The sequence below is a fragment of the Acipenser ruthenus genome, chromosome 24 (assembly GCF_902713425.1).
Source record: "Acipenser ruthenus chromosome 24, fAciRut3.2 maternal haplotype, whole genome shotgun sequence".
NCBI lineage: Eukaryota > Metazoa > Chordata > Actinopteri > Acipenseriformes > Acipenseridae > Acipenser > Acipenser ruthenus.
Window position 1 is genome coordinate 19178147 of NC_081212.1, and position 14286 is coordinate 19192432.

At 40.1% G+C, this 14286-nt stretch overlaps 1 protein-coding gene across 1 annotated transcript in view; it reads right to left on the reverse strand.

Annotated features, from left to right (window-relative positions):
* Positions 1-14286, reverse strand: part of LOC117429440 (coiled-coil domain-containing protein 33-like) — a 108239-nt gene that overhangs the window by 29315 nt on the left and 64638 nt on the right. Inside the window, exons 10-13 of the mRNA XM_058998543.1 lie at positions 13329-13449; positions 8946-9075; positions 8279-8412; positions 7568-7639 (exon numbers count right to left, since the gene is read on the reverse strand). Of these exons, the coding sequence (XP_058854526.1) occupies positions 7568-7639; positions 8279-8412; positions 8946-9075; positions 13329-13449 (457 nt within the window). The remainder of the gene's footprint in view (positions 1-7567; positions 7640-8278; positions 8413-8945; positions 9076-13328; positions 13450-14286) is intronic.

Genomic DNA, 14286 nt, shown 5'->3' on the forward strand with positions numbered 1-14286 from the left:
GTTAGTGACTTAATATGTACAAGCTGATTAATACAGTAATTGGAAGACTTTCCACCTTTCTATTTTGCAGTATATTTTTAACAGTTGACATTGTATTATTTATTTAAAAAGTATTGATAACCACAACTTTAAAACACATTTCTTACCACTTTACTAAGATTCTCATACGTCCATTCATGGTTTTTTTTTGTAAATTGGAAAAATGTAAATAAAAATGATAACTCAATATTGAATCACTTTGAATATCAAGGTCTGTGTCAGTCATCACATCCTGGTGACTTTTTAAAACGCAGTAATTTAACACCCCTGTGGCCTCGGAAACAGGCTTTTTTTCTAAGCCCAGCTGGTACACCAGAGTGTTCATGAACCTGTCCCCTTGCAACAGTGTGTATGTAAGTGAAGCATTGCTTAAATCCACTAGAGGACAGGATAATAGTAACATTCTGGTGTACCAGATGTACCTAGAGAGAAGACATGTTTGAGAACTCTATGGAGGGTGCTTTAAACTGAGTATCCTCCAGGATGTGATGATCAAAACAAAAAATAATACGCAAAGTTAATCTAAACAAAAATGTAATTAGTTCAGATAACTGAGATATTTTAGATCAAGTCGCATTTAGTGACAGTGCTACATATCTGGTACCATACTGTAGAAACCACTTTTCATTCAACCTCTCGATCAGCACTCTTTATAAAAACACAAACCAATCCTATTGAGGGGGACCTATAGAACAGGATCTCTCCTCAAAAGCATGTTTACTTCAAAGACATCCCCTCAGTAAATGCAGAGTGAAAGTATCCCCAGGAAGAAAAGTCATGCAAAATGCAAGAGTTCCTCTCCACCCTGCCTGAAGATTGCTGTCCCAGCTGCTGCTGTGGCGCCCCTGTCCGTGGTGCTGAAGAGAACAATGCCTTGCAAAAGGCCACGCTTATCAGCCATCCCTGGCTCACTTGAAGGATGTATGCTATCCGGGCAGCATGTGTACTTGATTCAATTAGCGCCCCTGTGAGCTCTCCTCTGGGAAAGCTGCACGTTCTGTTTAACAAAGACATTCGTTTTTCCCTGCGCCCCGCTGTATCCAAATCATTAGCCATCTAAGTGAGTGGAGACCCAGAGACAGATGTTAGAGGAGACTGACTCCAAACCCCACACTGCTTTCCACAGGGTGCATGTGTTTATGCATTTATTAATTTGATTGATCTATTTGTTTAATCGTTGAAATGATTCTGGTCATTCCGTTTATTCTGTAAACTGATATTTACTGCTCTGTTTCAATTATTCATTTATCCTTTTGCATTGTATGTCTAAGTGCCCAATTATTTTAGTCCCTATTTTCTGCCCATTTTAGAATGTCCCATTACATTCCACCACTGGAGCAGTTCCCCACGCAGCTCAAGAGAACTGAAGGTTCTGCGGGCGTCCTCCGATCCCATGACCAAGCCAAATGCCTCTTTAAACCCAGGAACTCGAGAGCGAATGTCAGCGAGCTACCAGTCTCTGGAGGACAAAGGTCAGCCTTGCAGGGGTCTGCTTAAACTCACTGGGTGCCTGGCCAGTAGGGTCTGCTTTAGTGCTCCCCTGACTATATGACTCACCCTGCACACCACGTGGCTTTTACTAGGTGAGCCACACAGGGACCCTTTTGAAAAACACTCTTGAAATGATTTTACTAATAAACCTAAAACATTACGTCACCCTTATAGTAGCATCTATCCGAACCAAGTTGCTCTTTGATATCATTTGAGACAAAGTGAGCAAAATTCGATGCATTAAATTCATCAGGAGCTCACCCGACAGCAACACAGGAGAAGTGTTAATAATATGCCTGTTGGTCTATAGAACCACATAGTACAAGGTATTACACTGAACACAATAATGTGTTCATTGATACAGTCTATTATCAACAGTCTACTATGCTCTACATGTACACCACTTCCGCAATGCAGTGTTCTGTACTGTTCTTTGTGTCAGAACATTGCAATACTGTACAGCAACTTACTTTCTAATTCTAATATTAAGTTATGTTAGGTAGGATGGATATCAGCTGTATGACTGATAAAAGTGAGTTACATTATTTAAACTGAGTGTGATGATGACCAAAGTGATAGTATCTGCCCACAGTGACCCTCGTTATATAGTGTGGCGACAGTAAGTGCAGAGATTAACATGAGTTATATTAAGGGTTGACTGTAGTTATTCAATGCAAAATACTGCACTTTATTTGTAAAACCAAAATCAGGTACAGTTATATAATATTTAATATACTAAACACATTGCTGAAATGTTGAAAGTGTGAAAAACTTCTTAGTCACTTTTGCTATCTGGCTGCAAACAGCTGCTCACGGTTAACTCGAGCTTTGTTATCTCTTAGCCATGGTTTCACAAACTATCTGCTAAGGAAGGCGTTGAGAACGCAGAGAGTGTTTACAGGCAATATACAGGCTGCTTTGTTAGCTATCTTTAAGGACTGTGTTCAATTTGCAAAACCAAATGATAAAACCTGTTTGAATGCCAGGCAAATAAAAAGAGATGGCACAGCCAGTTCTGCCTGTAGTTTCACAACATGTGCTGTTTGAATGTTGACAGATGTTTGTCTTTTGTGTTTTGAAAAGCCCTGGCAACTCATTGTTCACCAGATGCTTCCTACAGAATTTTCTCTTATGATTCCTATAGGATTCATAAACAACAATACTAGCCATGTAAGTGTAACAGAGTGTGAGCAAGCGATTCCACACACAACAAGCGTCACCACGCTGAACGTCCTCCTCTTCACACACATCAAAGCAAAATGCCGGACAAACCTGCGTCTGGACCTTCTGGACAGCGGTTTTGTGAAGTAAAATAAAATGAATAACAAAATATACTACAAAACAAAAGATGCTGCAAACAGTAATGTACAATTTAAAACTAAAGCTTTATTAATTATTGTACTTGACTGATTCATAAAACAAACAAACTGCAGACCTCGGCTCATAGTGGGAAACTAAAGCCCCCTCGGGAAGAACTATAGTTATCTGCGGCTTCGGGCCTTATAGTCCCCTGCCGGTCTATGAGTCTCCTCTCCAGTCTGTATTTACTAATATATATATAGACATATACTGTATATATACACTATATATATATATATATATATATATATATATATATATATATACACACACACACACACACACACACACTGTATATAGACACATAGGCGGCTATAGGAATCACATTTCATTCTAATTTAAACTGACATTCTCTCATTGCACTAAAACAAACTTATTATTTACAATAATGTCTTGGTATAAATTATAAACACTGGTATTTTCACAAGGTTCAGTAGGTCAAATTTGAAATTAATAAAAGATCTATAGCTTTTGTACAATATAGTATTAAAAAAGCTGTAAACACTGAAAAAAGGGCCTTGAATATATTGTACTGTAAGGTAATATTCATTCTATAGGCACTGGGGTCACAAGAGGGGGCAACAGATCAGGTTCACCAGATGAACCACTTTAGATGGAAAAAACGGTTGTGTAACCCATCACAAAGAGAATGAAAACACCAGCGAATCCACACACCACATACAGCTGAGAGAGAGAGAGAGAGGGAGAGAGAGAGAGAGAGAGAGGGAGAGAGAGGAGTACAGGAGAGAAATAATTACTCTGCTTTCATTTCAAACAGCAGCCTGGGTTTGCTCTCCCTGTAAGTGTTTCAGTGTTGCAATAACACTCATCTCAATGAATTCCCCAGCACTTTACTGCATGGCTGGAAGTACTAATTTATTTTGCCGACCAGCTGGAAAGAAAAACAAATTAATTCAACACTTAAGTGCCCCTCTTGTGAATAATGCATCTCTCTGCCCCCTCCTCTCTTTCTTGATCTCTCCCCCCTCCTGCTTTCACTATTTCTACACACATTCTACCGTTTCCAAAAGGCTAATCCCCAAAACATTATTTTGCCTAAGCAATTAGTCAAAAGTAAATGTAACAAATACAGAATACCTTTATTATTAGTAATAATAATAATAATAATAACAACAACAATTACTGTGTTTTTTTTGTTGCAGCACAAAACAATATGCAGTCGATTCTTTAACTGACCAATTTTCTGTTTCGTAGTATATCAACACTTCAAAAGACATACATTAACTACACTGTACTTAGACTTTCATAACATTATGATGTAACAAAATGAAACCATCACAGAAATAACTTTGTTAAATCTATGTTGTCAATGTATAGAGTTCTGTTCTCAACATCACAGCTAAGTGCAGGCAGTAAATACTGTATTAGTCTCTTTTGTTCTCTTTCTCTCTCTGTTTCTGTGACCTGTCGGCAATTACTGTGAACTACCAGCAGCCCCCCACCTCAGCTCCCCTGCCCTCCTCCCTGGGGAGTGAGATCAATAGAAACGTGCATGTCATTGCACCACACTGCCTATAATCTTTATGCAGATTACTGAAAACCTGTGAAATAGGGGGGAGATCTATTACAAATGGGGCATTGCTTTAAAGATGTCAGTAATTAGGGGAGCATGTGCCAAATACTGCACTCAAAAAATAAATAAACGAATGTCCATCAGCTAGAGTTCATCTCTCAACCAGGTCCAGATGCACTAGGAAAAGCCCAGGTCTCCTACAGTATATAAAACAGGCTTATGTACCACATGTTTATATACTATGGCATGTATACGAATGAATGCTAACCAAGGCTTGCAAGTTCATTTTATTAAGTATTGTTAGCATTATGACCTCTTTTTTACACTATAATGCAGATTTATCCAAGTGCCACACTGTCACAAATGAAAGTTTACAATAGCTTCCCTCTTCCTGGTAATATATCACTTCCTGTTGTAAAGGTGAGTTTCCATGATCTGGCCGAAGGACCTCGCTTTGGTAGAACATGTGAGTCAGACACAGGAGATGAAAGTGAACTAGGAAGAGCAGGTCTCATTTTACAAAGCTATAGAGCTTGATAAAAATCTGCATATCCCAAATTAAAAGTATAAAAAAACTAGCAAAGAACTGAGGTATATTCAATTCATATCATATATTAGGGGACCGCAGTGATATAGCTGTTAATGCAACACTGGGACTAATTAAATATCTTAGTATCACCAAAGTGATAATTGTTCTCTCTTCAACTGTTTGTAAAAGTGTTTAAAATATATGAGTAGTGTTTAATTAACAAGCTGTCTCACAACCGCAGTGGTGCCTTAATATGTTATTCATTCTCATGTAATACAGTATCTTCCTATTTCTCAATAATAACTGTCACATGTTTAAGAATGTCTGATGAGTCCAGTGCTTCTTTAAGTGTTAATAAAACAGACTTTGAAAGATTAAAAAAAATAAAAAATAAAAAATAAATCATCATGTCACTTTCACACAATTATCAAATGTAGTCATCCCATTTCAGATGACATTTTGCTTAGTATTATTCTTTGTTTATTCCTCCATCACATCCCCTTGATGGGTTTATAGCATTGTAATTTATATTATTATGAACAACCTGATCCATTATTCCCTAACCATCTTTGCTGAGGCATTCAAATATAACTGAAACAGCAGGATCTTGAGAAAGAGAACTGTTGTTTCAGAGACAAAATGGCGGCTTATTTAACAAATACCCTGTACAGTAATATTTCCATTTTAATAGCTTTTCTATTAATCTATTTTGAAAAGGGTTTTTTCCTGGCTGTTTATGGAGGCCATAAAACTGTGAGTGGAACCTGCAGCCGCGAGCCGGAGTGCCTGGGGAAGAGTTTATTAGAGCAGGAGAACCGGCAGGCAGAATAAAGATAGATGTCCTGGCCAGGTTTGTCTCAGGCTCATAAACCACTTACTGTCCCTCAGAGCCCATAAAGAAAGCTGCATTAAGATAATAATGTTGTACAGTAATTATTGAAGAGCAATAAAATAGGTTTAGTACCCTCTCCAGGCTACTCCTTTAGAGACAAGACATTTTTCAACTGCTGAAGTGGGCAGATCCACAAGAACATCCCATACTCTATTTCGACAGCTATGCTAAAGAAAATAAACACTGTGTTTGTGCCTATATATATTTAGGTCAAATATGTTGAGATTTGACATATTGAGGTCTAAATAGTCTTGGATTATTATTATTAGTATTTGTTTATTTAGCAGATGCCTTTATCCAAGGCAATTTACAGAGACTAGGGTGTGTGAACTATGCATCAGCTACAGAGTCACTTACAACAACGTCTCACCCGAAAGACGAAGCACAAGGAGGTTAAGTGACTTACTCAGGGTCACACAGTGAGTCAGCCTGGATTTGAACCGGAGACCTCCTGGTTACAAGCCTGTTTCTTTAACCACTGGACCACACAGCCTCCATAAATGAATATGGGGACTATCTAATTGGTAGAATATAGACAAAATAATCTAAGTAAGAAGTAGCGACCTAATGTATAATGACCCCACAATTACAATGTTATATTACATTACTATGCAATTATTGACCAGATATCGCATAGCAGATAGTGTAACGTGGTACTGCGCAATACATATAATACATACAACAACTTTCACTGCCAGATGTGTGGGAACCTGGGGGTGGGCAGATGACAGAGGACCCCTTTTTAATGAACATATACAGTATATATTACATTTGCCCTGAACATATACAGTATATATTACATTTGCCCTGAACATATACAGTATATATTACATTTTTAAAGCCTATTCATTGCAGGCTTATTAACTAAGGGTTACCATGGGGCTGTAGTCAGGGGTTAGAGGAGCTGGGCATGATTCAATCCCTGTGCTTAATAGGGGAGAGGTACTACAGCCTCCTCAGTACACAATTAGGTATTATTTTCATTTAGCTGTATTGGAATATTCCTAAAATATAACGCATAACCAAAATTGTATTGTTTCTATTCAGTATTAGAAACATATAGATGTAGTGTAACGGGAGAATGTCTATTTATCGGTATTAGAAGGTTCTGGAAACTTGAAGTCTCTGGGTTGGTTTGGGTGAGGTTTTCAAAGTTCTGTGCTTCTTTGTTTTGAAAATGCTGGCAGTGATGTCATAGTGTTGTTGTGCTCTAATTTCAGTACAGTTTTGGGTGTTGTTATGCAACAATTTTGCAAAATGCTTGTTGTAAATGAACAGTACTGAATAAGAAAGCATTTGTCACAAGCTCTTATCATTTAGCTTAAAGTGACTCCCACATTTGTAATAGATCTCCCCCCTTATTTCACATTTTTTTGATAATCTGCATAAGATTGTTGCTGACACCAACAAGAGGTAAGATAGGCGAAGACGATTTCTCCAGCTACATAGATCTGTCAACCACAAGCTATTCTTAACAATGGATGTCATTTCTGAAAAAGAGTTTTCCTTTAAGTGCCTTTATAGACCATTACCTTGACACAGGGCAGAAATACAGATTGCAATTGTACAGTAGAGGTCACTACCAGAGCAACAGCATTTGTTGAGGAATTGTAAATAGGTTTAATTGGTGCTGGAGATATTGCAAAGTGTAGTTATAACAGGCTACACTGCACACAGGTGGAAAGGCCGCAGCACTGGGTGCAGTAGGTGTATTGTCACTTACCTCAGAGCCAATGAGGCGTAGAATGATGCCAACACTGGGGATGGTGTTTGAGGTGGTTCTCAGAGTGGTGCCCTGTTAGACGAAGGGACAGTCATCAAGCACACACTAACGTGTGTATTACAGCACCTTCAATTAAATCCACAATACCCAACACAATGGTTTACTATTGGAGTGGTTCTGAGTTCTGCTGCTTCAATGAGCTTGAATCATTTTTCTCTATGGGGCAGCCGCCTATTGCTGGGAGAATCTGTGTAGTGTGGCCTTTGCTTTTGCTGCCTCATTCCGTAACAATCCTACATGAGAATGTTACTTTTCAACTCTGCTGGTCCCACCAGCTCTGCAGTGTTTTTGCTACAGCAGGGCAGCCTCCTTTCTTATCTGGATGTTTGATTAAATGGTAATTAGAACTGGTTGAGTTATAAAGCAGTGCGAGGTAGGCACAGTTCTCGTAGCTCTGTGAGATCTTGACCTGAACACACCCTGCATTCACTCCTAAGGTGAAATGCACAGTGTGTTGCGGATTTTGGGTGGACTATTTTTCACTAATAACTTTGACAAAGACTTCTCTTGATAAAGACTAATTTGCAATAGGGGCAACGTAATTTCACTTGTGACCTGAGCCAGATTGAAACTCCCTTTCAAGGTGAAGGGTGTTGCATGTTAACCAGTACCATGGCAGACAGACAGCGAGTCCTGCAGCCGGCCTCTCACCTGCACTGGCAGCTTTTCCACACGGATCCCTCTCTGGCCGCTCTCTGCCATCAGCTTGCGGTACACGTCCTCATCGAGGGACAGTGCTGAGAAGCCCAGGGGGCTGCGGATGTGCCAGCACACCGTGTTCATCACTGGGAGGCAGAAGGAGAGGTCAGTATGACAGCTGCACTACAGGCTGATGCAGTAGCACTCGAGGTGCTGTAATGTAAGTGCGGACTGGTAATGGGACAAGTTGGCCAGTGCGGTTTACAGATACCGCCAGACTAGACTTCATCAGAACAACACGACTCAAAATTGTTTAGATTCGAAAGCTTTGATTAAAGGTTTTTGGTATTCAAACTGGAGTTGAAATTCACAAAATGCATGCCACAAAAGTGACATATGCAGATACATTCCAATGAATGTATTTAAACAAAGGTTATATTTTTTTCTTTATTTTTAAACAATTACAGTACTCCTTCATTGTTATCAATTATTTAAATCATGAATAAACCACAGGGGTGTTTTAAACTAAAAAGTCACCAGGATGTAATGACTGAAACAGAAAATGATATACAAAGTGAATCTAAATAATAAGAAGACTACTTCAGATAACTCGCCCTGATATCTCATACCCCTACCAGGTTGCTCTTTCTACCATTTTTCAATACTAGGAGTTGCTCACCTGTAGTGACTGGGTAGTACTCTAACACAAGGGCCGCCCCTCCGGTGAAGACCGTGGCGCTGTCTCTGCCGTGGAACAGGAAGGAGTGGTTCCAGCTGGGCTGCTCCTGGGGGAACCCGGCCTGGGAGACCTGCGGTAAGAAAGAAACCTTCACTTTATCTGTCATTTCACAGTGCCTCCCAATGAACCAATGACAAGACACCTCCACACGCCTTACAGTGCTTTCCAGAAGGACATTTTTGCATCACAAATAATGACCTAAGCATACATTAATAATATGACATTACACAGGTAGAAAAAAAGGCATATTTGGGCATTACTGTCGACTAGATAAGTGCCGAAGAAATAGTAGCTTATATTTCAGTCTGGATCGTTTAGGTTGATTGTAATTCACCGGTACGTCACCAGCGAGTTTTTAAAAAGAAATCGTAGATGATAATATAAAAGTATGGTTGTAAAATGAATCATACAGCACATGCTATCCATTAGGTCTCTCATCCATGTCCACATTTAGAAACATCTTCATTAAGGTTCTCATTTCTGAATAATGTTTTCTTCTGAGCAGTGTGTTTCTGCTCTCGATGGGTAGTCTCATGGTGCGCCAGAGGGGTGAATCTACCCAGCGGACTGGCTTAGCCCTTGTGGCTTATCCTTGCAAGCATGAAAAAAGCAGATGGCATCTGTGGCATGTATCTAAGCACACAGGGGGGAGCCTGGTTAAGCTTTGCTCCTTGACACACAGTTCTTGAGGTCCTTTACAGGCTAAGTCAGGCTTGCAGCAGAGCCTGGGGCTAGGATTCTCACCCATGGCTCAAGGGCCTTTTTTTTAAAATACCTTTTTTTTTCAATTCACTTCCATTGAAATTGGGTTTGTTGTTTTCATAACATCAAGCAATCCCATAAAACTCTGGAGTGCAAATCGAAAGACATTGTGATGAGGCTGTATAACGCACTGGTGTCACTGTGTTGAATTCTGGTCACCACATTGCCAAAAGGACATTGTGGTCCAATAAAGAGCAACCAGACCAATACCATGGTTTAAAGAAATTAACTATGAGATAGCTTGAAGGAACTCAATATATTGTATTTATCCTAGAACAAAGAAGAATTACGGGGACTAGTCTAAAATCTTAAAAGGAGTTAACTAAGTTAACCATTACCAATACTTTAAGCACAGCACAGAAACCAGGACATGGTTGTAAATTAAGTTGCGACAGACTAAGGACAGAGTGCAGGCAACACTTCTTTACACAGAGAGTGGTGAGGGTATGGAATGGGTTATCTATTCATGACACTGAATCACTGGGATGCTTTAAGACCCAACTTGATAAACAACACTCTACTATATCACTGAAGGAAATTAACTATTGCATGTCCCAAAATTGAAATGAAAATTAAACTAAAGAAATAAAATACAGAAAGAATAGGAGAGGGCGGGTGGAGTATTAAAATAATTGAGAAAGGGTTATAAAACATAATCCTGATATAATCACATTGCGAACTGGAGAGAAAGGGAGACCAGGCGCATTTCAGTTATATGTTTAGATAGTGTGGTTTTATCCTGTTGCTTACATGTCACCTGTCTAACAGGCCTCAACAGCACACTGTACACATGCTTGCCTTTGTCAAAGCAGTAAATGCATGAACTGTTTGGAAAATTACAAGAATACATTCAGCATGCACAAAGATCAGACTTCCTCTCCCGGGACCCTCTGGCGACAAAACTGATTTTCTTAAAAAGGTCAGTATTACCACCAGCCAGTCACATCCGTATTGATTCTAATTTGCTGCTGTTAGAGAGCGCCATTAAAATGTAATATGCCATGTGATGCAAAACGTATGCAGATTTTTGTAAAGATTTTTTGAAGGGCTACTAATTGATTTGAAAGGTCAGAAGCTCCCAGCCTGTGAAATATCTTGTCGTTCTTGCATTTTAAATATCTATTTCTTCCAATGACAGAGACGCTTCGCAGCCAATAACATGCTTTGACCTGAAGCCACTGCTGAGGTGAAATGACCAGGAAGTGTAAGTGTTAAAAGATACCATTTAAAAAAATGAAGACATACTTGCCATAACATGAGCTTATTTCAAAACTTCACCATGAACTACATGCACAATATAGCGCAATTCATTCACTGATCTCAAAGCGTTAAGAGAACAGAAAAACAGAAATAAAAACATTTAGGTTGTATCTGTAAAAATTGAGTTGCGGGTATCCACTGACAAACGACAGAAACAGGAGACCTGACATTTGAACACTGCATAGGCGCCCAAGTTTTATTTCCAATTTTTACCGGTATAATTGCAGGTAGCCACCGCTAGGGTACCAGCAATGGTAACTCCTAGGGTGTGGTTAGGTTGGTGGAACCACTAGACTACACCAACAAAGGTATAGAACATGGGCATGAATACAAACAAAAGTGTAACATGTGCAGGAGGAGATGACATTGGATTCGGTGTGGAACCCAACGGCTTCTCCATTTATTCTGAGCAAAGTCTTCTTGAGAAGACAGGGACAACTGCACACATTAACATTCAACATTCGTTTCCATGAAGTGCCCCCGAAGGTTCGAGGGATGCATCAGGGTATGGGAACACAGCAACCCCCTATGGCAGTGTGCCCTTTTCGAGGCTGTGGTGGTATGGCCATGCACAGATGGAGCGTTCTCCTTGTGTGTACACAGAGCGCAAACCCTGTCCGCTCGCATCAGCTCAAACGCTGATTCGCAGCGACAAACTGTCACAACAAGAGCTTGTGCCAGCGTACACATTGGGGGGTGGATATTTTATATAAAGAAAAATCTGTTCACATACGCACACAAACAGGTAAAACTGTTATGCAAAGAACTGCAGCCATTTGTGAGTGAATGCAAAGAGATTAGCTTGCACATATAACTGCTGATAATTAAAATACTAGTTTGTTTAATTAAATCAGTTTAAAAGACGCTTATTTGTGAACCCATTTGTCCCCATCATACAGAATTGTGTACATTTATTTTAAAAAGGTCCTGTTGAGTCAGGCATCAAATGTACCTTCCTAGGCTCTCACTAGATGGCAGCATCAAGTATCTCAGATGCCTTCTGTCTTTGGTTGTAACTACGTAAATTGGCTAAGGAGTACATGATGCCTGACCAGTAGAGGTGGCCTGCTTATTGCTAATCCTGCCGAAGAGCTAAGGCCAATGCAGTACTCCCTGTGGGCCCCCAGCCAGGATAGTCAGAATAAACCCTATTTGAACCATGCACACTCACATAGCTCATCCTGCATTCCACCCGGCCCTTGGAATTCTCATATTTTTGATATATTTCAAGCACGAACATGTCAGCAGGACCAAAAACAAACCTGAGGCATTAAAGGGTTACGTTCTAGCAGCTTTCAAGACATCAACAGCAGGGAGAGCTTGTCAGCTGAACCTGGAGCTGCTCAGGGCAGAGCCTGCTCCAAACCCACCTCTCCTCAGCACAGATCAGTACTGAGTCTAGCATTATTTAAATCTGTGCAAACTGGGAGTAATAAAGAATTATGGGGCATGTATTATTTAACCAAATAGACTCCAAAATGAGGGATTTTTTTTCCTGCAGCGGAAAAGGGCATACAATATAATGACAATTTGAGAATATGCCAAATACAGAACACAGTTTTTTCCTTTAGCACTGTTGGTTTTAAATGTGTCATTTGATTGAAAAAGCAAGCTATCCTTGGAGGTCTGGTGATGAAGTCTCATGTAGGACATTCCTATTCTTTTTTTAAAGCTATTTGCATTTAATAAAAGGTCCGGGCACAGATAAGTCTGGCCAATAACGCGTTATGCTTTTCTAAAGCCACAAAAAATAAATACGTTTAAAACAGCCATAAAAGTGACTCATAGGACATATAGACCAGCAAGTAGTACAAATGTACAGAATAAAAAAAAATACATTGTGATAGATTAATGATAGATGCATAGATATATTACATCGTCAGATGAACTGGGGTAATTCCTTCGCACTGAAAGATGATACATTTTCCCGGAATCCAGGAATATTGACTTATGTCATCGTACACTTTCTAAAAGATACATGAGGAGCTAATGTGTGCAGGAGGAGACGGTAATAAGGAGTGACAGCAGAGAGCTCCCCAGCGGGAGGGAAATACAATCAAACAAGATCCGGAGTGGAATCACAATCACAACACACGGCACAATGCACCAGCGTCACAACCCAATCTGGGTTCAATATTCTTTTTCTTGTTTCTACATTTAAGCCTCACTTTAAAAACTCATCATTTCTTACTCATTTGAAAACAGTTTCTCGTCAAACAAAAGGTACCGGAACTGGGATCCGATGTGAGAGTGCTAGAGCAGAGCTGTTGTAAATTTGTCCCAGTGAGTGGGCTGTCTTACCTGGGGGTAGCCCTGGCTGGAGACCTGAGGCACCTCAAAGGAGGAGAGATGGAGGCTGGGGAAGGCGATGGTGGTTACTGTGATCCCAGCCGCACGGGGCGTCCTCACCAGCATGGTGCTCCTGGAACAGCAATCACAGACGACAGTCACTAGAAAACAACTGCTAATACACCAGAGCAGTATTTCATCCTATCTGTACATAATGAACACCTCCTTAGCGTCGGTCAGGTGTGGGAGTTTTTTTCAGTTCTCAGTATTGAGTACAGTGGCTGAAAAGTATTTCTCTCTTTAGTGGTCTAGGTCCCTGTAAAATAATATTGCATGGAGGAAATGCATATTGTGGCATATTGTAATGGAATACAGTCAATTCTCTAAAGGCCCTCATTTCATCCACCACCCCCAATCCCAATGTAATATATGGTAAATCACTATAAGCCTGTCCTTGCTGCACATTTTTATAATAGGGTTCAGCGATACAGTGCTCCCCCTTTATGAGATGGCCCTTTCTTCTGTAGAACCAGTCATAATGCAGCATGGTTGTGGCTGCCATTGGCCCCATAATGCCATTCCACCAGCACTTTCATTCTCATAACAAGGCAGAACACAAAGCATGGTGTTGTAACTATGGACCCTGACTACAGTGTTATAAAGGGGGAGCACTGCATTAGTATGTCATTCACTTTCATAAAAAAGCAGTTCAGGAAAACAACAATTATACCACTTGTATTTGCAAGGGTTTGCAAGAGTACTTGCAGGAATACTTCCAAGTGCTCTGTAGCAACAGTGCTGCTATTATTAGACATGCTGGGAATATCATAATCCCATACAGGAGCAATAGAAAATCGGACAAGCAAATTACTCTTGAACCTTCATGTGTCAATCAGAGGAGACAGCCAGTGGCAGTCTTCTTGTTGCGTGTGATCAGAGCCCTTCACTCAGCCTCGGGAAGAGAGGCTCT